Raw genomic sequence first — 24987 nt, forward strand, 5'->3', positions numbered from 1 at the left:
AAAAAAGTTTTCTGAATTAGTTATCTATAATAATTATGTGTTATCTTTTATATAATACTTTTATTAATCATGTGTATTAACTAGAACTATCATTTGATGGAAGTTTCAGCATGTGCATTGTGCGGTTACTACAACAACTACTTTAAATAAATAACTAAATATAAGAGACAAAATAAATTAGAGTTTTATATTTAGGATCGAATTAAATGTCAAATCAATTCTTATATTAAGAATAGGAGATAGTTTTTTTTTTTTTTGAGGTGCTGATCCAATAGCTCATCGTTAGGATCCTAAATTATGCACGTGATTGGTTGCCTGATCGGAGCATGGTGTGTTCAGTTTGAGTCAGCGTTATGAATTTACGTCACTCTAGCTTCCAATGATTTCACAAATGACAAATATTATTAGTAAATATCTTGATTTTTGTAAAACAACTCTAATAAAATTACTTGTACGATTTTGTTAATTTGCTTATTTAATAACTACTTTCTGTCATAATTATAATATCTTGTTTGTAGATTACAAATAAAGTCTTATAATTAGGACATGAGGTAGTAGTTAATTAGCAATAGTAGTACGGGTAACATTTTCTCCCAATGAGATTTGATTCAGCCGCAATGGATCTGCTCCTCGGTCTTCCATTTTGTTTTCTGTTTCTTTTTAATATTAATTCTCTATTTTTTTATTCTTAATAATAAAGAAGCAGATCGAGTAGGCTACAATCATTTTTATAATTTGCTTTTGTCTGTGTAATCTAAGTTGAAAAATCATAACCCCAGCAGCCCTTTAGAAACTTGAAAAACAATAACGTATCGCTTCCACGGGAGTTTGAGAAAATAAAGAGATGTTCCATCATCATATTGACGAAATTTCATAGACATTGGGCACTTGGCAGCTATAGTATTATTGTTGATACTACAGCACTGCCTTGGACTGAATAACTAATAACACACAAACATTTATAATCTCACACACTTACCAAGACTTAAATCTCTCTCTCTCTCTCTCTCTGTTTTTTTTTTTTGCCAGCAGACAAGTCTCTCTCTCTCTCTCTCTCTCTGTGTTTTATTTTTTGCCAACAGGCTTAAGTCTCCTAAATGCAATCAACTAAAAGACAAGTTACACAAGACAACGTAAGGCTACAGTATTGCAGTTGAAAAAATGATGAATCACTTGAGGACGTACTTATTGATGCCAGCGATATGTATATTCATGAAGTAATACTCCCAGTCAATCATCTTTGGGTCAAAATAGAACATATCCATCTCTACCCCACCCTGCGTCGCCGCCACCCGCAATTTCTCTGTGTTCATATTATCAAATCTGCAGGCCAATGAGTTATGAATGATCAGTCAAAGTTTCAATCCATTCAATAAATTTGTCTGCATTATGTAAGTAATTGACATGTACTGTAGCAATTTTAATTAACTCACACGCCATTGAAGAACAAGTAAGGCCTGTAAAGATCAACCAACCGCATCACGATCTGAATCTTCCTGTTTAGGTCAAGATACGTCCCCCGAAAGTACTGACAAAAAGCTTTATTTGCCAGCTCTAGTCCCTGCAATGAAGTTTCCCTCAGATTCTTCGACAACTTCTGCTTATTTATTTATTTATGTGTCTATGAATTGGTAATGAGTAGATAGTTACCTTCAAGAGAAGCATATAGCGAATGAACATGTATGTGCGGAAGCTGTCGATACTGTTTAATACAGTAACGTTGCCAACCTTGACAATCTTGCCGTCCTTGTTCTTCAGTGGCTTTGATGTGAAGTATCTTAAGCCATAGTCTCTGAGATTGGAGTATCGCACTGGGTTTCTCATGGAGGAACCCACGTGATATATTTTATCATCCTCCCCATTCGCATGAGCCACCACAGCCACTAACATAGCATTCACCACCATGTCAGCTGGTATCTGCATCAATCAAATTAAAACTCCCCTTCATTAGTTTCTCCATTTAACCCTAATCAATATCAGTCACTATAAGAAAACAAGAAATTAAAGGCTCCTTCTAGGTCTCACCGCGTCAAAAACTGCATCGATGTCCGCTGGGAAACAACTTAATTTTCCTTTGCCATACGCAACAAGCATACTATCTATGGTTCTGTCATTAATTATTCAAGTCCCAAAGAAAGAACAACATTTAGATTCCCAGATATGCAGTTAATGTGGTGATATATGAATGTATATACCTTACGCCTTCAACCCAACCAGGAAAAGGTTCCTTGAAAGTGCTGGTAACGATGGTCGGACGTATAATGACAACAGGCACGTTTCCCTTCAATGCTTCCACGAGCATTTCTCCCATTGCCTTCGTAAACACGTATGTGTTTGGCCATCCGTATGTATTTGCCCTGATAATATCAGTCACAACCAAACCTATTAATAATCAGGTCTCTCATAATGTTATTTTTTGTTATTTAGTTGATTATCTGTTACGAGAGGGTAGCGGAGAAAGGAAACCTTTTAAGACCCAAGTCCTTCATGGCAACTTTAATTTCATATTCTGTGGCTTCCTCCTCTTGAAGCTGTTTCAGAGTTTCTTCTACCAATTTCTTTTCGGAGTCAATGTTTAGTCCAGAAACTCCATTTAGTGACTCCCCCATTTTATATGGATCCTCTGCTATCAATCCTCCTTTCTCCCCACATACATATGCTTCAATTCAATGAATATGCCCAAATATTGTCAGCAAAATATCTATGAATATTATATTGTATTCAGGAAAAAAATATTATTATATACTCGTGGTGTGCACATAGTAATTCCGACTCCTACTTTTCTTTGCCCAATAATATATTTGGACTTTCTGACCTTCCAATTACGAGGCACTTATTGGTTAATATGTGATTGAATAAAATGAAAAAGAATAGAATCTTGATGTGATGGCAAGTGGACATCCCATTCCCATTACAATGAAAACTAGAATGATGAGAAAAAAGTGTGTCAAAGAGGTTATTAGTGCCATACGTAGACAAAATATACCAACCTGTTGAGACGTGGACAAGCACCTTCAGTTTGGTACATTTTTTGGCGAAGCTCAAAACATGTTTGGCTCCCAAGGCATTTATACCCAATGCGACATCGTATCTGCATTTAAGAATTAACAAAATGGACATAAACTAGAATGTCTAGCCATAGAGAAATTAATTTAGTTCTGTACTATGATATTACTTCGTGTAACGCAAATTAAATATGGTTTCACCACCCAAAAAAAAATAAAAAAGAAGAAGAAAATATTGTTCACAGATTTACGAACTTAAACACAAACACACGGCCCCCTCATATATATACTTACCTTTCATCAAAGTTAGTTGTTGCAGCCAAGTTTACTATAACATCTGTTTCTCGGCATATCTCTTCCTTTACAACGGAGTCCTTCAGATTCAAGTCATCATGGGAGATGTCCCCAGGAACCAGAGTCAACTTCTTTGAGATAAAGGAATTGAATTCTGCGCCATGATTTTCCTTCAACAATCTGAACAACTCCGTTCCTGTGATCTGCATATATGGAAAACACATCGCACATGATATTAATTAGACTGCCACTGCTATCTTATTTAATACCTATATTATGAGCTAAATTATGGTATCAACAAGTCAGCTATAGTGTATTTCTATAGCTGAAGTTCTCCTTAATTAGTGAACATTGATAGAGGAACCTTCTTGAGACATCTGCAACACAATTATGAAGAGTATACAAAAGAAAGAAAGCAAGATGGTACATCACCTCATTATGTAAGCGTTGTGTGGCAGATATGTTATCCGAGGCTCTCAGAAGAAGGTATAATTTCTTGACATTTGGCTGAACCCTTAGTATCTTCTCCACAAAAACTGCAAAACCATACAAGTTAGGATATATAAATGACACCACACACAGCACGAAATGACCAATCAATATATGCGTATATAGTACAGAGCACAGTGCATGCGGCCAAGTAAAAGCTAAGTAAGAAAAAAAGTGACAGAAGGAGAGAGATGATTAAGGTACTTTTGGCGAGAAAGCCGGTGGCGCCGGTCACTAAAACGGTCTTGTCCTGAAGGAAGTGGAGTATGCTTTGTAACTCCATTGAAGAATAATTATCCTCTGAACTGAAAAATGCAGTGAGAAAAGAAATGAGGGAGGGAGGGAGGGATCTATATGAATTCAAAAGAGGGCTAGCTAGCTTGTCTCGAGGGTGGTGTGAAGGAAACGGAATGCCCATATGCCATATTTATACTACGTGATTGCCACAGAGCAGAGGTCAACCAACAAGGCACGAGTATTAAATATGTATAATATTCAGTGCACGCAACACGTCAAAAAGGAACCATTTCGGTCCCCGCTCTCGTAATAGTAGGAGGTGGGAATGCAAGATAACCCTTCCGTGCCAATCTCGCTCACCAAATAGGCAAATACCAATAAATGCAGTTTCGGTGCTTTCGTAATAATTAGTAATAAAAAAATATCATGTAACCATATTACTCATACATTCTAAATCACTCATCTCAAGATATTATTACTAGTTGTGGTTGTATGATTTTAGTGATATAATATTACTTAAATAAATATATTATTTGTGTAAGTTGGCCCGCATGGGATGCTACGTAACGGAGATATACGAAGAGTTCCTACTCATCAACATCTTTTGGGTCTCTGAATATGTGGTTGGCTGATGAGCCTAAATCTAGCTACTCAAACGGCCATACCATATATCTCCAAATGTCGTACACTTTCGAGGTAACCCTTACGGCCTTGCCTTTATTGAGTATTGCCGACTTATGCCTCTCATGTTGTTTGACTCCTTTAAAGCCGGTTTCTCTCTCTAGCGGTGGCACACATACATACATACATACATGTAGAAAGAATATATACATATAAAAACGTGTTTATTAAAATTCAACCATTAAATTGGAAGTTTAATGTAAAAATAATGGAAGTGGCATGTAATGATTCCGTGTGCACGTATGCATGATCAGAGATTTTGGTTGCTGCAAGAGGAAGGGGAAACCTGTACAGTCCAATAATAATGCAATGCGCGTACTGTTGAATTAAAACAGGCTGAGGGCAGGAAGCAGTTAGCTTTTTCTTCATTGGTCGAGGTTCACCTACCTTAGCCCCTACTTTCGAATATCTTTTAATGGGGTCGGGGACACAGCTGAAGTGGTCCTTCTCAAAGCTTTGAATTGTGCGCCCCTTCACTGCTTCTATACTTGAAAACCCTACGTTTATGAGCACTTCCTGAATCATATTACTATCACTCTTAAAGGCATACTCTATTTAATGCGTAAAAACTTGTTAGTTTTGATTTACATGAGGCAACAGTGAATCCTTCTTTACAAAACGCGATGCAATTAATCGACTGATGTATTTAATTATAATTGCTTCAGTGTTTTATATTAATCATGCATGCATGGACGTACTCTGATACTGATCATTTCACCTTTATCAATCTAAAAGCGCTCATTATGCATCCAGTATTATTGTTTGTCAAATGAAACGAAAGATCTTGATTAATTGCAATACTTGATTATGTTCAAGATTAATAAGACACATGCTTAGGATCGATGCCTAATTGAGATGGGAATTTATAAAGATTTTGTCCAACTTTTGGGCAAGCATGAAAGTTGAAGCTTCATGGATAAGCTGCGGAAAACAAGGCTTGTAGCCGGAAAGCGAGGGTAAATTATATTCTCTCTCGTTGCAATGCATGAATCTGGTTTGTCTAGATATATATCCTTCTGGTCCTATTTATAGGATAGAGAGAGAAGATATTTTTTAGTCCTGTTTATAAGACATTGAAATTTTTTTTATAGATGTACAATTTTACCCTTCATTTATTATTATGTTGACTTTGTTTACATGTGATATAGTGTATATTAAATAGAGATAAATTGAAAAGTTGTTGAATTTTAAATGAGAGTTGATGAAGTTTAAGGTTTTTTTTTGTCTGTACAAAACATATAAGAAGTGACTTATAAATAGGATCTGAGAAGTATATGGCAGTCATTTTCGCAGGCTTACCAAACCTATAGAATCTTCATTCAAATGTGCGCGTAATATTTAACCAACTACTTGAGCTACGTACGAACATTCCCAGTTGCTTTGGCTTTTCAATATCTTAATAATGCAATAAATAGAAGTGTAAAGGTGTAAACATAGTAATAAATCTTAGCATTTCACCTGCCTCATTAATCGTCTCCGCTAATTAATAACATCCAACGATTAAAATTTTGTAGGAGGGTGATATTAGGAATTAGGATGATGTTACGGTGATAATTAAATAATCAGAGTTTGGCTCAAGTCAATTTCGTGGTCTATTGAAGAAAAACATCCAACACGCCGTCTGGCGTTTGTCGCTTTTTGTTTCTGGCAAAGTCTCCAATAGTCCATTACTTGAGAAGAGAAAAGCATTTGCTCCGAAATCAAAGGCCTCTTTTTTTAATTTTTAAATAAGTTTTCATTAACTTGAAGGCATGTGTATACCCTGTCCTGACGGAAATCTATTGCTTATTGCAGTTGGCTTCTGGCAAACTAGACTTGTCTACTTTTGTGGTTATACCTAACCTATATATGTGCCGATATATATATATATATATATATATATATAATTTAATCGTCAGGCGTTCTCCAGGGGACATCAAATAATATTAAGGAAAACCGCACTTAATTAAGACAATTTGAGATTAATTTGTCACAGAAAATCAATTGATTTGGACAAGAAAAACGCAGCCCCAACGGAGATGAAGAGGTCAGGTCAAATTTTTTAGGCTGACCAGGTCTTTCTTTTTCAAAACTTAATATAAATATTTATTTTAAGTTTTTGACATGAATATTAGGGAGTAGGGACTATGAGGGAGGCGCTTGTAAGGACCGGAAGGAGCACATAACTCCTAGACCCATGTTCATAGGAATGGTGTTTGTAGAGATAAATTAAGTTCATTTTCTTTCCCCGCCGGACAAAAAGGAAAAATTGTTAAAAAAATTTAGAAATTGAAAAATTACATACAGGAACCCGTTCATAAAATTGTTCAGTTACTTATTAATTGTTGTCAAAACCTATGCTTGTAATGGGTTTTTATTTACAATTTTTTTTATTTTTAAGGTCCTTTTTTACAATTTTTTCCCAAAAAAAAAAGAAGTTCATTTACTTCCTGCTATATCTGACACTAAAAAGTTTATTTGACACTACAATTACCTTAAAAGGGAAAAATAATGATTATATATGTATGTAACCCTAGCAAGTTCCTTTCATTTACTTCCTTCCTTGAAATATGATTCTGCTCTCTCCCCTTTAAAAATTGTTTTTATTTTATTTACTTTCATTTATCGAGAAAAGAAAGCCTCAATATTGGGATGCATAACAAGTCAGAAAAACAAAGAAGGATGAAGTGGAATTACCCACACCCGGTACAATAGCACAATAGGTGTATAGCTGTACATATACACGTGCTCACAACCTAAACAATAATGGGCTTTAACTAAGATGGGCTTGGACTTTTCTAAACAGTATATTAGACTTGTGCTTTGGGACAGGTTGAAAATTAAACAAACTAACTAACAACAAGAGTTGGTCTATTAGTAAAAAGTCGACTTATAACCCATAAATTATGAGTTCAAATCCCACTGCTTATGTTAAAATTTTGTTGGTGGGCCATCTGTAAATATTTCAGTAAACATTTCTGAGTCTAAAGATATACTTTGACTTTAGTGAGTCTTTGGGACCCAACTCACCTAAATTTTTTCTTCACCCAAAGGGGAAAAAAAAAAGGAAGGAAAATTGGAATAGACAAGTGAATTAGGGGGTGTTTGGTGATAACCCAACCATGGTTTGGAAAAATCACCAAACACCCTTAAAAAAACCAAAACCATGGTTTTGAGAAAAGCAAAAATTTTTTGCTTTTGGAAAAGAAATGGAGAGTGTGAGAGCCTACAGGATATGTATCTTGTTGTTTTTTTTTATAAACATATTTTTTATAAACATATTTAATCTTATAAATATATATACATATTAATTATTATTAATTATATTACTATGTATTATTAATTATGTTAATAAAAAATATATTATTAACATTTTATTCCTTCAATTAAAATATATCATAAAATATATTTTTCTGTAATTATATATTAACTTACTTTTTTGGTAATTTGTACATATAAAAAGTGCTTCTGGTAATAACTATCCAAACTCTCACTTCTCAGAATCGCTTTTTCACAAAATCTATTCTTCAAAAAATCTATTCTCTCCAGAAGCTATTCTCCAGACCATAGTTTGGTTATATCCAAACACCCCTTTAGTCTGTTTCACTCTCCATCTCCATCTGCTTGATTCGTCAATTTAAAACTTGAGAGTCATTTACTTCTTCAACCCTGGTTTTGCGAACAGAGAGAATCCACAAGGCATGGTCCTTGCATTTATTGAAGCAGAGTCAACATTTAGCAGCAACACACCCATTGTTCTACATTCGATTTGAACCATTCATTAATTTCGCATACACCCACCTAATATCGCTGTCTTCAATTAATGCTTATGATATGGTTGGTTGAAGATGTACTTGACAATATCAGGAAGATACAGTTGATCATCTTGGGATCGAAGTAGAACAAATCTGTCTCTACCCCTCCTTCTCTCGCGGCCATCCTCAGCCTCTGTTTTTTTATGTCATCAAATCTGCATTTGTGCCCCACAAGGCAACATCCTCTCTTATTCTTTTCTTGCTTTAAGAATCAATACTCAACTTTAATTTAACCCTCACACTTAGGACTTACAGGCCATTGAAGAACTAGTTAAGGCTTGTAAGTCTCCCACCATTCGCATCACTATCTGGATCTTCCTGTTCAGCTCCAGATAAGTTCGCTGGAAACTCTGGCACATTGCTGCATTCGCCAGCTCTTGTCCCTATTCATTCAATGCACATGGATTAGCTAAATCAAAATAAAAGAGGAACCTTTAAGAAGAGGAGGTAGCGGATGAAGAAATATCTGCGGAAGTTGGCCATGGAGTTCAAAACAGTAACTCTGCCAATTAGGTAATATAAACAAGAAATTAAAGAGATTAATTAATATATAATTATAGGCTCCCAATTCCAATTCATACAGAAACTCACCACATCAACAACTGACATGAGATCTCCCACAAAGCATGTTAGTTTTCCTTTCCCATATGCAACACCTAGACCGTGAATAGTTCTGTAACATAACATCACAACAGTTTATAAAATCTCTTATCAATTCTCGTATGCATATTCCATATATATGGACTCCCGCACGCCCTCGACCCAACCAGGGAAAGGTTCCCTTCCAGGTGCTGGTAATGATAGCAGGACGAATGGTAACAACCGTCATGTGTTGGGCCATCCATACATCTTCGCCCTGATTGTTCATTTCATACACAGCCAGTGAAAAAAAAGATTAGAAGAACCTTTTCAGTTTTACTTTTGTGTTCTCTTCTTTCCGCCCTAACATGGTCTAAAAGCAACAGAGGACTTGAACCCAAGAAAAGTGAAATTTGTAGTATATTTAATGATTGATACAAACCTGCTAATGCCCAACTCCTTCATGGCCGCTTTAATTCCATCCTCAGAGTTGTAGCTCCTCAACGTATGGGACACCACTTGTTGTTCTGTATCAATGTCTAATCCTTTCACCCCACTTAATGAATCCCCCAACTTATATGGCTCCTCTAATATCATCCCTGTTCTCTCCCTACACACATATGCTGAAACCCCTTAGCATTGTTTAATTAATGTGCGAACTCTAATGTTTTAAAAGCATAGATACGCATTAAACATGTTAAGGCGACAAGTTAGTTTATGCTTGTATTTGAGCTGGGATCATAACCTGTTGGTATGTGGACAAGCAAGGTGAGCTTAATACACTGTTTGGAAAAGTTCATGACATGCTTAACCCCCACCGTATTTAGATCCAATGCAACATCGTCACTGCATTTAAAAGAAGAAAACAAGTATAGAATTAGACAAGAAAAATATGTGAAGATCGATCGAACAATTTGATAGGAATATTCATTAAGCAGTGATCGATGCACGCATACCTTTCATCAAAGTTGGTAGTTGCAGCAAAGTTAACAATAACGTGTTTGACTGCGAAATTCTTCCCTGAGAATGGGGTCCTTCAACCCAAGTCCTCGCCACTAATATCCCCAGGCACCAAAGTCAACTTTTCCCAGACAAATGAATCAAAATTTGCATCCATATGTTTCCTTCAGCAACCTAAACAAGTCCTTTCCTATGATCTGCATCAGATAAACGTGTAATTTATTTAGACAGTACTCAGATATAACTACCACTTTATTAATAATAAGCGGTGAAGAGAATCTTCAAAATGATACGTCAAAGGTTTTCCGAAATATAAACGTAGCACATTTGGCATCTGGGGCTCTCAAAAGAAGAAAAAGTTGCGTTACATTTGGTTGAAACCTCAGTACCTTCTCCACAAATACTGTCAAAACCAAAGAAAGGCAAGGATAATGAATATTATGCTACATACATGCATATATATATATATATAGAGAGAGAGAGAGAGAGAGAGAGAGGGAGGGAGTGAGTATATATATAAGGTAATTTTGGCGAGAAAGCCAGTGGAACCAGTGACTAGAATGGTCTTATGCTCAAGGTAGTGGAGAAGGCTTCCCAACTTGCTCATGGGAAAAATCTGCAAGGAGATGGATGAATGCAAAGGGCCACTATATGTGTGAGCGAAATGATAGAGACAAATCAAAGTTGGGTTTCATTAGTTGATAAGAGTTTGAACATATTCCATGTTATCTGCTCATCACGCCTTGTAGATCAGCTGTACAAAATTATAATGGGAAACATCCAAAATTGGTAATTACTTTTTGGTATTCTCACTCTCTCCACACACACACAAGTTGATATGCCTACATGATTTGTAATAATGTATCTTTAGTAAGTTTAATTATGTTTATTTTTATAATAGTAAGCTTAATTATGGTTATTTTACAATGCGTTTTGAGCTATACAATTTGCTTTAACCCACATAATTATTAACTCATCAGCTAATAAAATAAGGTCCCAACTCAGCTGTTAAATGAACAAGGGAGGCGTGTATTTGGCAATAATATGAGATGGATGGATGGATGCATGAAGTGGAAATGTGTCCGTACTTTGGTTCAATGGGTATTGAAAAGGCGGCGTAGCTTCGGCCTCCTTGTTTGTTGCTGTTCGTCGTTAGAGCACTTGTATAATTGAATTATTATTTCATGTCCGCTTTTTAATTTCACTTCATCTTAGTCCTTATTTTCATAAACATAAAATCTAATCAACTAATTTATAGATATTAATAAAATTAAATTAGTTATATATTATTACCGTGTAAAAATGTGTCACTTTTCTCACAATCACTTGTAATAATCATATTGAACGTGAAAGACAGAAAACGAGAAAACTGTAAAATTTAGCACCGGACGGATCGTTCTTCTCTTCTCCCTTCCCCTCCGCCCTTACTGGGCAACTAGGCCCAGCTACAACCACAAACTGATACTACCAAGTCACCCAAAAAAAATTTCTTCATCTGACACACGGCTCCCTCCGTCCCTCCCTCCCTACCTAGAACAAAACCACCACGGCCCCGGGGGCGGGGGTTGGGAACCTCAGCCCTTGTACAAGAAAACACATTTCACCCGGCATAGATGATACAAGCACAAAATTATTCTGTTTTTGGGAACCTTATATAATCCCCCTATGTTTTGAAGTGATAAAATTTACCTCCTTAAATATTAGAGTTGATAAATTAAATCCAAACTCTAAATTTCGGGCACAAAACTAAATATTCACGGTTAATTGCATCATTTTTGGGTTGAATTAGTTCTTGAAATTTTCGCCCATACAGAATGTTGCAATCTGTCGACATATTAGCTCTCACCCAGCAAAAGCAATTTGTATCACTTACAAATAATTTTGAAAAATCTCAAATCCCGTTCTTATACACAGTTTCCAAGAAACAATATAGAGCACCCGCATTAGATTAATCTCCGTACAAAAGCAAATTTCAAATTTCCCAAACCTAAATATCAAACATGCAATTCACTTAACCAAAGTGCTAAAGAAATTATAAATCACAATAATAACAACCAGAGTGGGTATTTGGATTTAATTCCACCTGAATCAACCCTCCTCTCCAAACTCTTTCGTGAATCTCTCATGAACTTCAAGGTCAGATTTGCTTACTGTAGGCCTTTGTCTAGCAAGCACCTTGTCAAAATCTGTTCTCGTAATAGGTGGTGGGAGGATCTGCCAACATTTTTTCCAGCAGTAAGGACTTTCTATCTCCAATTAGATAGATATAACACATACAAAATATAACTATAGTGCATCTTTAATCATCATTTCCTAAAAAGGTAAAAGAATCCCTATTCTTTCATAATCAATAATCCCTTGCATACCTTGGAAGCAAGTCCTTTTGCGGCAAGATCCTGCATTGTGACTTGAACTGCACCCTCTTGCTTTGGTCCACACGGGATCAACATACCCTCGGGATTCTTAAAGAAAAACATGGCATCTTGGGTTTTACGAACAGGCTCAAACAGAACATCCTTGACCTGACAATTGGAAACTATAACTTGAAATTCATCTAATAAAAATGATAATATAAATAAAATGTTTTACATACAAGATACACTTACACAGACAGAAACATCTGAACCAGAAAACCCCTCTGTCCTGCGAGCCAAGAGCTCAAAATCACTTTCACTCAAGTTATGAGGAGTATCTCCTAAATGCACCTGTTCCATATATGATATACATATCATACCACAATGGGAAAAAAAAATACTAAACCAATTTGACAGCTCCCGTCCAATAATTCAACTCCCAACAAATACAATCATGTATAATGCTCTTGCCTTGAACATGTGTTGACGAGCCTTTAGATCTGGTAGTGGAATGTATATACGCTTATCAAAACGCCGCCTTATTGCCTGAGAATATAATTTGATCAGTCAAAATGTCTCATCGACCTAATATAAGATCATGTCAAGAGATCTATTATCATCTTACCTGATCTAAAGCATAGGGTGTGTTTGTTGCTGCAAGTACAAGAACTTTCTGATCATTGTTTCCTACACCCTACAACTTGAGGTGGATAAAAACCCATTCCACTATAGGTTTGAAATTACAAGAAAAAGGGAAAAGAAAGAGAACAGTAGCCTTGAACATTGAAAGCCTACGTGAGTTCGATTTAGAGACAATAATTATGTGACAAAAATTTATATTCAGGAAAGAAAATTGCACAAGATATCACGAAATATTGTGATTATCAACAGTTCAAAATAATCAACCGATTACCTGCATCTGCACTAGAAGTTCAGTTTTGATTCGTCTAGAAGCTTCACTCTCGTTGCCTTCACCACGCTGACCACATAGAGAGTCTATTTCATCAATAAATATGATGGAAGGGGCACCTTCACGGGCCATTTGGAAAAGGTTTGATACAAGCTTTTCACTTTCACCCATCCACTTTGAAACGAGGTCTGATGAAGAAATACTGGTCACAAATCAAATGTTAACAACTCTGACAAGAACAAATCCACTTACTGACCTACATTTGTAACAAGAAAATTTCATTACAAGAAACGGGGCAGATAGACAGACAATAAACTAAATGTGCGAAACAGACTCGTGGTTTAAATATTAAGTATAATAAGCAGTGCTGTTAACCATTGGACCAATATGGAAAAACAAAGAGGTAACAGGAAAAAGCACAAATACAAGACAAAACGACAAGATAGAAACCTGACATGCATCATTTATAAACATTTGTGATTTCTCCTCCTTTTTTTTTGGTGTGGATTAACTGAAGGATTCCATTTCAGAAACAATCAAGCAGTGCAGCCCATGAGATAGAACCAAGAAAGGGCTATCCAGCTAAACATCAGAAGCTGAGTACATAAGTGAATAGTAGAATACAATTTATCAGATAAATATTACCTGAAAAATGTGGAGTCAGCTTCAGTTGCAACAGCCTTGGCCAAATATGATTTCCCTGTACCAGGTGGGCCATACAACAGAAATGCTCTCCAAGGCCGTCTTTTACCTAAAAGAGACCATCATTAAGAAACGAGCAACAACAACAACAATAAAGCAGACAATAAGCGCACAACATAACCCGGTCCCATAATGTGAAACAAGAATTTTCCGTTGTTTTATTGGATTTACGCATCAGAGAAAAGCAGCAAAGTAGATTGCTTACCATAGAAAGACCTACTCATACACATCTAGAGCAGATTAAAATTGCGATAAACAAGCATTGACATTCATGGATGAAAAGCGAGGATAGTGATTAATTAAAAAGAATACAATTTGTCATGTTCTGCGATAGCCTTACTAGCATGAAGGAACTTATAAACTATCAACTAACTGCCTGATTAAGGAAGAATACTGATCAGATGCAGTGTTCGGGTGATAGCAGCTAATAATTTTGTTCACAAACTCGTAATTAATATTGACATAAGCTAATATTTCCTTGCAAATGGCATTAGCAACAATCCAATATATTCAGCTACCACGCAAACCAACCTGTAAAGAATTGCGGGAACTTGACGGGCAGGATAACCGCCTCCTGCAATGATTGCTTCGCGCTCTCCAACCCAGCAACGTCATTCCACTTCACATTAGGTTTCTCCCGAATAATCGCTGAATTTAGCCCAGCCCTGAGCTTGGACTGCTCTGGATCTTCTCCATCACCTTCCCCGTCCTTCGGCTTTGTCTTAGGTCGCGTAGCTACTGCAGCATCCCCATTGGATGCCTGGCCAGGCCCGCCGTCATCAAGAACAGCACGGATCTCCTCGGCCCGCCGCAGATACTCGGTGAATTTCTGGGTAATCGCTTCTTTAATTTTAGGGTTTTTCTCATACTTCAAATGGGTCTTGAAGTACTCTAAAGCATTCATATACAAAGGAAACGCTTTTGCATAATTCCCAGCATTGTCTTCCTGCACAGCTTGTTTAACGTATTCTATCGCTTGCTCCTTAAAGTTGCTATACATCTTCTGCCTCTGAGCAAGGGCATAGACGAATCAAAATCAGAACTAGAAGAAAATTACAAGATTGACGAAAACCCTAGAGCTGCAATAAACTCGTTTCAAAAAAGTAATCAAGAGAAATCCCGATCCGAAGCTGAAAACCCTGTGGAATCTTCCGATTAATCAGAAGAATATATCAAAAATCTGAGAAGATTGTGCCTAATGGACGCGCTTCGATGAAGTTGCCCGGGGCCCGACTCACAGAAGATTCTATTGAAATTTGACAGAACGTGAATTTCCTTCATGGATGGTTGATGCGGCGCGTTTAGATTAAAATAGAGTACTTCAGTACTTGACAAATTTACTAATAATTAGAAGTATTACTCAATAAAAATTTTAATATTAGTCTTTTATAAATTTGAAAAATAAAATAAATTAGAATTTTAAATAGAAAAATAAAGTAAATGTTGAATCAACTCTTATATTAAAAATAAAAAATAAAATAAAATGCATTTCTGTTTTTTAAATATTATGTTTACCAGAGGTTAGGCGGACATCTCATCTTCTCATCTCATTCCATAAATAGTTTTTCTGACTATTTATAGTACATATGCTTTTTCCTTTTGCTGTCATATATGTTATGGCTCTACATATGTGTGCAGGAGCGCGCGCCGGTATCTTGCAGCCAGTCAGTCGTCTTCGCAACTAATCACCTCCAATTTGTGCTACATATACTGGTTTATTCCTGTTTGAAGATTCTGCGTATTTATATCAATTTTTTTGCACAAATACGCAACACACAAAAAAGTATTAAAAACTTTTTTAAAATGGACATCCTTACCAAAAACTTGAATTTTAATACTACATCCGGTCCTCTATTTATAAAAGTTAGTTGACTAATTTGAGGAGATTAAAAAAAAAGTTAAGTTAATTATTTGTAATAAATATGTGTTGTCTTTCTTAAAATATCATTTACTAATCAAGTGTATTGACTAAAACTATTATTGATAGAAGAACTATCTTGAAAAAAATATATAAATATAAGAGACAAAGTGCATAAGGGTCTTATATCTAAGACTAAAACGAAAGTCAAATGAGATATTATATTAAGGACTTGGAGGTAGTATAATTTTTATAATCTTCTATTGATTCTTTTGGCTAAAATATTTGTACTTCTGTATTTTTTTAGTTCTTTTTATTATCATGCAGAATTTATTATCCAATGACCTTTACTATGTACAGTGAATATATAAAATTGTCAAAAATTCTCCCCCAAAGCCGTTTTGTAATTTAGAAGCAATAAGGTTTAGAAATACGGGGATGCGTTTGAATGAATGAGGGTGAAAGAGGCAAAGAGCAGACCCGCGTTGGATATTTTACGCGAATTATTACAAAACTGGAAAGGTGCAAAATACGACGTTGACCCTCCATTCCTCTTCTGGTGCTCGCCGCAAGTCGTGGAAAAGTTTGGTGTCCCGGGTTGTTCCTGTGTCGGCGGAAGTGCAAACAGAACCGACGAATGGGAAAGAGGGAGAAGAAGCAGAAACATCAACGAAATCATCATCGTGGTGTCTTCAGCTATTGCCAAGATGAAGAAGATGATAATTTTGTCTACCAGCTCACCCAACCCTACTCTTCCTCTTCCTCGCCTCCCAGGGCTTCTCTCTCAGATGAAGAGAAGGAGCATGAGATAGAAGAAGATTATGATGACGACAACAATGGTGAAAAAGAAGCTGTAAAGGACGAAACCTCATCAGATGACATGCCTTCCAAGTTTCTTCTTTACCAGCAATCTGTACAGGTTTGAGCTACCATCTGGCCGAAAGTTTTTTTTTTTTTTTTTTTGTCATTTCTCTATTAGGTTGCTAAGAAAATTTGGGGAGAAGACTAAATACCTTTTAGTTAGCATCGCAATTCCATGTCCATTGATGGGAACAATGTGTTGCGTTATTTATTGAGATTCTAGATAGAATTTACGTGTTTGGCGTCGTTCTCGAGTTTCCTGATGACCAGTTAGATATATTTTGTGGTTTTTACTTTGTTTCTAAAAGAGGATTCATGTTATCATTTATGGAATCATGTTTTAATGCAGTCTCCCAAAGGAGACATAAGTTATATGCAAAAGTTCTTTCTCATGTACGTTGGTGGAAGGATGCCCCTCCATCTTCAGGAAGATTTCTGTGGCACCGCATTTCTTAGGTAGGTACATTGTGTCTTTGAGTCTCTTACAATTGGTTTGTATGACCCCTATTTTGATTGATTATCCCATTTAACATCTTCTTTATTGGGAACTTGAGGTTAAATATCCTTTGATTGGCAGGGGTTGTTTTGGAAAAAGTTGTTTTGATAGGTTGTTTTCACATACACGTACATAATTGAAGAAAAAAGGCCTTATTCATCAATTTCATGTGGGAATCATATACGTTATGATGCGCCTATCTTTTGCTGTTTAAAAATAATTTATTAATACGTTCTGCATGCTGTATATAATACCTGGCTTACCATTTCATGATTTATGAGAGCAAAAGTGCAGGTTAATTCAAGGATATGGGAGTGTTTTTTAACCTCCATGACATTCTCTAGACTTTTCAGTTCTTTAATTGCTTTGTATTGCTCAGTACACAATAAAGGTAAACTGTTGGAAACTGGATTCTAAGGGCCTACTCTTTTTTCCCCCCTTTTATTGGTGATATTCTCACATTTCATGCAAACCGGTTACCTGACCCTGATCTTCTGACTTTTGACAGTCTAGAGTGGCTCCGTAGTGATCCAAGAAGGACTGCAGTAGGATTGGATTTGGATCTTGAGGCACTTCAATGGTGCATTGAGAACAACATACCAAAAGTTGGAGCAGATGGATTTTCTAGAATATCCCTGTTTCATGGGAATGTCTTGCAACCTCTTCAGTCTAAACTTGTCGTGAGCAGTCCTCAGGAGTTGATACGTAACATAACACTAGCAGACAATAGAAAGATTCTGGATACTGGTATTTTGGAAGCTAAAAGTGAAGCAGGCTCTACTGATCAAGATTATAAGTGTATTAAAAGAAATGTTTCGCTGCCTGCAAGAGATATTGTGTGCGCTTTTAACTACAGTTGCTGCTGCCTCCATAAACGATCGGACCTGGTTTTGTATTTTAGGCAGGCTCACTCTGTCTTGTCAAATAAAGGTGGAATCTTTGTGATGGATTTATATGGGGGTACATCCTCAGAGAATAAGCTTAGGCTTCAGAGGCGATTTCCCAATTTTACGGTATACTGTTCGTCTTGCTGTAAATGTGTAACGTTAACAATTAACTGCATTAGATAGAATATGCTAGCCGTAATGTGTATGGAACAGTTGGCTTTGGGGGATAATCAGGTATGAATGAATGCCTGGATGCTTTTTAAACAGTGAACCCAATTCGGATCCTCCAGACAGAAATATCTCCTTGCTGATTAATGGAACAGCACTTTTTATACATCAACTGGCGAACCCTCTTGAGTTCCTACCATAACTGAAGCACTTAACTCTGATTTCTCAAATTTGGTTCTTCCTGCTCACTAGTTTCCTTGCTAACCTTTTTTTCATATATATATATATAGATATATATAATCGTATGTGATATCTAAATATGATTAAGCATATTTGGGAGGGAAATTTCAACATTAGTTAGGGATATTATCTTTTTCAGTTGATCAGCCTCATACACGCAGTTGGAGCTAGCATTTGCTCATGTTTAGCTATCAAATGGGTCAATAGGTAACAGGGGATTGTATATGTAATACTCACCAGCATCTTGTTTTACAACGTGAACTTTGTTATCAAAATCTGCAGTATGTATGGGAGCAAGCTGATTTTGATATTATTGAGAGGAAAACAAGGGTTAGCCTCCATTTTCATCTCAAGAAGCAACAAAGAAAGCTTCGCCATGCATTTTCCTACAACTGGAGACTGTAAGTTCATATTTATTGTATGCCTGTATTTCCTTTACTTGAAAATGAAAGAATGAAAATGAAAAAGAAAAACTGTCCAACACTTTTGAGGTGCAAACTCAGTTTAACAGCTAGGACTTCGATTTTATTTCTATCCATACATCAAATTCAGCTCAGTAGCTAAAACTTCACTTGTATTTCTGTTGGTATATCATATTTCTGGTAGTTTTCTGATATCGAGGGAGTTGTGCTTCCCAGGTGGACATTGGCTGAGATCAGGGACTGCTTAGAAGAGACTGGATTTCAGTCTGTTCACTTTTGGCTTCGACAAATGCCGGATACCACTGAGATTACAAATACCGAGGGATTTGGGATGGGGAGGGGCGTTAGGTATGAAGAGGCAACAAGTTTTCCACAACAAGACGCCTGGAATGCCTACATTGTAGGTGTAGCGTAGCTTCATTTCAGGTTTACCTTTTGCTTCTTTGAAAGACTCTATCATGTGAAGTTGAATCGGTTAAAAGAACTATTGAAGTTGTGAGATGAGACTGAACCTGATAGTCAAGGTTTACACTCCTGAACTTAAATTTTGCGTGTTATTTTGAATTAAGGTTGAGATCATGAGGAGAAATTTTCTAGAGATTCATAATGGTTTATGCCAGTGTCCTCGTACTGCATAATATCAGCGCTGGTAGCTCATATTTAGTAATTACTATTCTGGTTTAAACAGACTTAGATGTAGGAATTAGTAAATGCTTTAGGATTACCAAGTATATGCACGGCCTCCCCCACCATCTATGCTTTCTCCTACCCTGCTACTCTCGCGTTGGCAAAATGGGTCTCCATGGTAAGTCATTGGTAATTGCACCAGTGTCCAGATGCAGTAAATGTTTTAGGATCACCAAATCATTTTTTTATTTGGAAAAAGTTAACTTTTCCAGAATTCCAGGGGCAAATATTGTATCATTTGCCCTTGAAAGTTGATATACATGATACATGGCTGCGAGTCTAGCCAGCTTCAGAAGCAGTCCTTTTTTGGCCAACGAATCAATCCTTTTTTTCTTTTTCTTTTTTTTGGGGGGGGGGGGGGTTGCTTCTTTTTTGGGGGGTGTCTTTTGTTTGGGAATATATTTGGATTTTTGTTCAAATTATGAACATAAAATGACGGAAAAATATAAAAAAATGTATCAAGAATAGCACTATCGTGTAACTACCTATGGCTAATTCAAATAGTATGGACATGACAGGACGCTACTAGTCGTCGATATAAGAAAAAAAATATGGTCTCGTTATGCATTTTTTTGAAATTTTTTTAAAACTATTATATCATTAGACTGCTTCTTTGATAGGTAATCATCGGAGGACCTTCCTTTCCTTAGGTTACAAAAACATCTAAAAACTTTTCATAAAATTTTATTTAAAAAAAAAACTCAAACCACAAGAATTGTGTGTACACTTTCTTAGAACCAGGGGGGGAAAAAAAAGAGCCTCAGACACACAAATGACGGGTACACTAGAAACTGTTCCTCGAATCACTTCAGAAGATTGTTCACATACAGAGTCTTGGAGAGTAAAATAATTTTCACCTTCAAAGATTCATCTCCGTGTGAAGGGGAGTTTAAATCCCGAAAATGAACTTCAAGAAAGATGCATTTCATTTGATCCACTCAAGAGATTACAAGTCATGATATTTCTAAACACAAATCCTTTGAGTGAAATTCTATCGAATCAACCTTCTTCTCCGAACTCTTTAGTAAATCTCTCATGAACCTCAAGGTCAGCTTTGCTCACTGTAGGCCTTTGTCTCGCCAGTACCTTGTCAAAATCTGTTCTCGTAATGGGTGGTGGAAGGATCTGCCAACATACACTTAAACACTTAGCACTTCTCACCAGAATGAAATAGAAGCAGAACAGCTTAACCCAGCACAAAGACATCACAAATCTGCCTTATCTGATATCATTTCCCATTAAGGCAGCAGAATTCCAACCACAGTCAAAATTAGTAGCATCATCCATACCTTGGACGCAACTCCTTTTGCAGCAAGATCCTGCATGGTGATCTGTAGAGCACCCTGTTGCTTTGGTCCACAAGGTATCCACATACCCTCGGGATTCTTGAAGAAAAACATGGCATCTTGGGTTTTCCGAACAGGCTCAAATAAAACATCCTTAACCTGTCAAGGAGGGGGCAACCCTTTATTGAAATTCATCCAAATAAAAATTAAATAAAATCAGGAACTTCATCAACAAATCAAACTTACACAGACAGATATGTCTGAACCTGAAAAACCCTCTGTCCTACGAGCCAAATGCTCAAAATCACTTTCACTCAAATTATGAGGAGTATCACCCAAATGCACCTGTTCAATTTATCAAGCCCCGGCATAAACATTGTAAAATAAATATCTAGATTTACACAGTCCAATAAATCCTATCCTATAATATCTATCATATTTATATTGCCCTTGCCTTAAACATATGTTGGCGAGCCTTCAAATCTGGTAGTGGTATGTATATTCGCTTGTCAAAACGCCGCCTTATGGCCTGAAGTTACAAACTGATTAGTCCAAAACAAAAAAAAAAACCATATTGTTTCTAAGATAAAATCACATTAGCCAATTTATGTTCTTATAACCTGATCAAGAGCATACGGTGTATTTGTTGCTGCAAGAACAAGAACTTTCTGATCATTGTTCCCTACACCCTGCAATATAAGTTAAAATTTATGTTCACATGACCAGATGAAACCCTAAGAAATCCTGCCTTTGTAAATGGATGATAAGACATTAGGGCTCAATTGGGTCAATAGACAGACATGGCCTTGAGAATTAATTATATTTTTATTGTAGCATTCCAACTGAGTTTTGCACGCAACCCATTACACAACAAAACTGGAATCGAATTTTCTAGTTGATACACAATAATGCAATTTAGAGGTCAATTTGCAAAGGAGGTTATCATGTTTATGGAGCACCAACAGTTCCCGCCAAAAACTATTACCTGCATCTGCACTAAAAGTTCAGTTTTGATTCTCCTTGACGCTTCACTCTCATTGCCTTCTCCACGCTGACCACATAAAGAATCTATTTCATCAACAAATATGATGGAAGGCGCACTTTCTCGAGCCATTTGGAAAAGGTTTGAAACTAGCTTTTCACTTTCACCCATCCACTTAGAAACCAGGTCTGATGAAGAAACACTGGTAGAAATCAAGAGTTAAAATATGTTCACAAGAATACACCCATTTATGGATCTGATGAAGGTACCTAATATGCATCATTCATCAAGGCATATATGCCATATGCAGCAACATAATCAAATTATTCATTATGAAATTAGCAGTCTTCTCACATTCGACTTTACAAGATTTAACTGAAATCATCAAAGTAACTTTAAGGCAGAAGCATTAGAACGCAAGCATAGTAAGGATTCTACAATGGTACAAGAAGCTGTAGGATCATCGAATGAACTGTCGCAAATTTAAAAATTAGTCAAGATCAAATTAATACTACCTGAAAAATGTGGAGTCAGCTTCAGTTGCAACAGCCTTGGCCAAATATGATTTCCCAGTTCCAGGCGGGCCATACAACAAGAATGCCCTCCAGGGTCGTCTTTTACCTGGGGAAAAAAAATACCAGGAAAAAAAATATTAAACACTTGGAGGCATGAATCATTTCGTGCTTCTATAATGTGAACTCTGAAAACAGCCATCCATGCTCTTAGTGGGTGTTTAGTTTTACATTGAAAACCGCCAAAATCAGCATGAAACCAAACACCGGCTTAGACTGGGATGCGGAAAAAGTTTCGATAAGATAACGTTTTGTCCCTTGTTTTTAAATTTGAGGTCACACATGAGTAGGGGCAGCCAAAAATACGTCTTTAATTAACAGATTTGTTTAGTCGACCATAGAAAGACCTACTTGCATAGATGTAGCGCAGATTAAAATTGTTAGTGGCGTCTTAAAAAAATTGTAACTAGCGAGTCTAAATACCACCCGGCAAACTGGTTGGATAATGAACAGTGAGGAACACTAAACGCATTTGGTTGATCAATAACATTACTAGCAGAACCGGAGGATAGACTTCATTAACCTAAATCCTAAACGCATTAACCAATTAGAAAAACGATTATCAAATGCAGAGTATGGGTTCTCTAACGGGCAGCTAATACGGAGGTGGGCATAGGGGGTTGGCATTTCATTGCAACTGGCATCATCAATGATCGAATACAATCAGCAACCACGAAAACTAACCGGTGAAAAATTGCGGGAACTTCACAGGTAAAATAACCGCCTCCTGCAAAGCTTGCTTGGCGCTCTCCAGTCCAGCAACATCGTTCCACTTCACATTGGGTTTCTCTCGAATGATCGCTGAATTCAGTCCAGCCCTGAGCTTTGACTGCTCTGGATCCTCCCCATCCCCTTCCCCATCTTTCGGTTTGGTCTTAGGCCGCGTAGCTACTGCAGCATCCCCATTGGAGGCCTGGCCAGTCCCTCCATCATCAAGAACCGCTCGAATCTCCTCAGCCCGCCGAAGATACTCGGTGAATTTCTGCGTAATCGCTTCTTTGATCTTGGGATTTTTCTCGTACTTCAAATGGGTCTTGAAGTACTCCAAAGCATTCATATACAAAGGAAACGCTTTTGCATAATTACCAGCGTTATCTTCCTGCACAGCTTGTTTCACGTACTCTATTGCTTGCTCCTTAAAGTTGCTATACATCTTCTGCTTGCGACAAAAAGCATAGACGAATTAAAACCAAAAGTATCAAAAATTACCCGGCCAACTACAACCCTAGGGTGGCGATCAAATCATCTCAGAGAATAGATAAAGAGAAGCTCTGATCGATCTCCGAAACACGAAAAAATTAATGGTTCTATTGAGATTGCTGAGAAAGATCGGAGGGGCAAAGGGAGAATAGCAAGGATGATGGAGAAGTTTCGTGGGTCAAAAGGACGCGTTTCGATGGAGGGTGGCTAAGTCAGGGCAATACCGCAAGATTGTGTGTGGGAACCTCGCGAATACCAATTACCGAGTGAGGAGAGCTTTTCTAATTCCTTCTGCTGTTTGCGTAACTAGATTCTGCCACGAACCATTTATTACTTATTTATGATGCGATAATGTTCATAAATTGATATATAATCAATTAACAAAGATATGCATATTTGATGTAATTTGTAGGTAATTTTTACTGATTTAAATTTATTTGTAATTTTAGTAACAGAGGGGTGTTTTGTTAATAACAAATAAGTGACATATTCAAATGCATGCTAACTGTTTCATTGATTAACAATACAGCGCATTAATAGATAGATTTTAAGATAATAAAAAATATAAAGCATGCTGGAGTTATTGCATAAATATTATTATACCAATTAAGTTTTATTGGCAACATTTAAAGTTGGATCTTTTAATTAGTTTTTCGTTCGTGCCAAAAATTAAGAATTTTAAAAATATTCACGATAAATGATAAATTGACCGATTAATTTATGATATCTAGACATTGATATTAGACCTATTTGATTATATATTAATTTGATAAAAAGATTCCAGCCAGAAAAAAATTGAATAAAAAATTTAGTAATCGAGAAAGCTTGCTACAATCATAAAGTTATAATTTGCTTTTTATATCATATTCATGGATCTGAGCGGTGATAAATTGATCTGCAATCACCATGTATACTTAAATCAATGGAACCCAGACATTACTTGTTTATACCCTCTCGCATTCCTTTTTAAATCCTTCACATATTTATTGCGTTTATTTCTGGTGAAAAATCTGAGATATGTGACTGTTCTAATTGAAATGTATTTTCTTGACACGTTTGGAATAGCCGCGAGGCTCAAAAAGGGAAGAATTATAATCGCATCTAAAAAAAAAGAGTCTAATTATCATAGAGTTTATTAATAATTTAAGAATATGTAATGATAGGTTTCAAAATGAGAAACAACAATAAATTCAAACCGGTCACTTGTTATTAATTTTTTTTAATAATTAAACTTCTTCTTTGAGAAGAATAACAAATCTAAAAAATTCCTACACATACATAAATTTTAACAGGCTAGAAACTTTTTTCCGTGCGCACAGGGTA

At 36.4% G+C, this 24987-nt stretch overlaps 4 protein-coding genes and 1 pseudogene across 4 annotated transcripts; 1 reads left to right on the forward strand and 4 right to left on the reverse strand.

The window, feature by feature from the left end:
• Window positions 1-1018: 1018 nt before the first annotated feature.
• Window positions 1019-4113, reverse strand: LOC114744436 (fatty acyl-CoA reductase 3-like). Its single transcript, XM_028932605.1, has 10 exons — window positions 3993-4113; window positions 3732-3835; window positions 3300-3502; window positions 2991-3091; window positions 2467-2659; window positions 2196-2357; window positions 2026-2107; window positions 1651-1917; window positions 1434-1561; window positions 1019-1323 (listed from the first exon to the last, which is right to left on the reverse strand). The coding sequence occupies exons 1-10, from the start codon at window positions 4069-4071 to the stop codon at window positions 1170-1172; spliced, it is 1473 nt and encodes a 490-aa protein (XP_028788438.1). The 5' UTR covers window positions 4072-4113; the 3' UTR covers window positions 1019-1169.
• A 4388-nt stretch (window positions 4114-8501) lies between these two features.
• Window positions 8502-10646, reverse strand: LOC114744444 (fatty acyl-CoA reductase 3-like; annotated as a pseudogene).
• A 1226-nt stretch (window positions 10647-11872) lies between these two features.
• On the reverse strand, window positions 11873-15184 carry LOC114744438 (protein SUPPRESSOR OF K(+) TRANSPORT GROWTH DEFECT 1-like). The gene is made up of 8 exons (XM_028932607.1): window positions 14537-15184; window positions 13949-14054; window positions 13307-13505; window positions 13019-13087; window positions 12865-12939; window positions 12646-12744; window positions 12406-12561; window positions 11873-12253 (listed from the first exon to the last, which is right to left on the reverse strand). The coding sequence occupies exons 1-8, from the start codon at window positions 15003-15005 to the stop codon at window positions 12128-12130; spliced, it is 1299 nt and encodes a 432-aa protein (XP_028788440.1). The 5' UTR covers window positions 15006-15184; the 3' UTR covers window positions 11873-12127.
• Window positions 15185-16401: 1217 nt separating this feature from the next.
• LOC114744439 (uncharacterized) lies at window positions 16402-19607 on the forward strand. The gene is made up of 5 exons (XM_028932608.1): window positions 16402-16782; window positions 17074-17180; window positions 17729-18233; window positions 18798-18916; window positions 19154-19607. The coding sequence occupies exons 1-5, from the start codon at window positions 16501-16503 to the stop codon at window positions 19350-19352; spliced, it is 1212 nt and encodes a 403-aa protein (XP_028788441.1). The 5' UTR covers window positions 16402-16500; the 3' UTR covers window positions 19353-19607.
• A 790-nt stretch (window positions 19608-20397) lies between these two features.
• LOC114744437 (protein SUPPRESSOR OF K(+) TRANSPORT GROWTH DEFECT 1-like) lies at window positions 20398-23916 on the reverse strand. The gene is made up of 8 exons (XM_028932606.1): window positions 23149-23916; window positions 22408-22513; window positions 21896-22094; window positions 21531-21599; window positions 21365-21439; window positions 21157-21255; window positions 20914-21069; window positions 20398-20749 (listed from the first exon to the last, which is right to left on the reverse strand). Exons 1-8 carry the CDS (start codon window positions 23615-23617, stop codon window positions 20624-20626), a joined length of 1299 nt encoding a protein of 432 aa, XP_028788439.1. The 5' UTR covers window positions 23618-23916; the 3' UTR covers window positions 20398-20623.
• Window positions 23917-24987: the final 1071 nt, after the last annotated feature.

Source organism: Neltuma alba, unplaced genomic scaffold, assembly GCF_004799145.2.
Source record: "Neltuma alba isolate B1F8T4 unplaced genomic scaffold, ASM479914v2 tig00004368_pilon, whole genome shotgun sequence".
In the NCBI taxonomy this organism is placed as follows: domain Eukaryota; kingdom Viridiplantae; phylum Streptophyta; class Magnoliopsida; order Fabales; family Fabaceae; genus Neltuma; species Neltuma alba.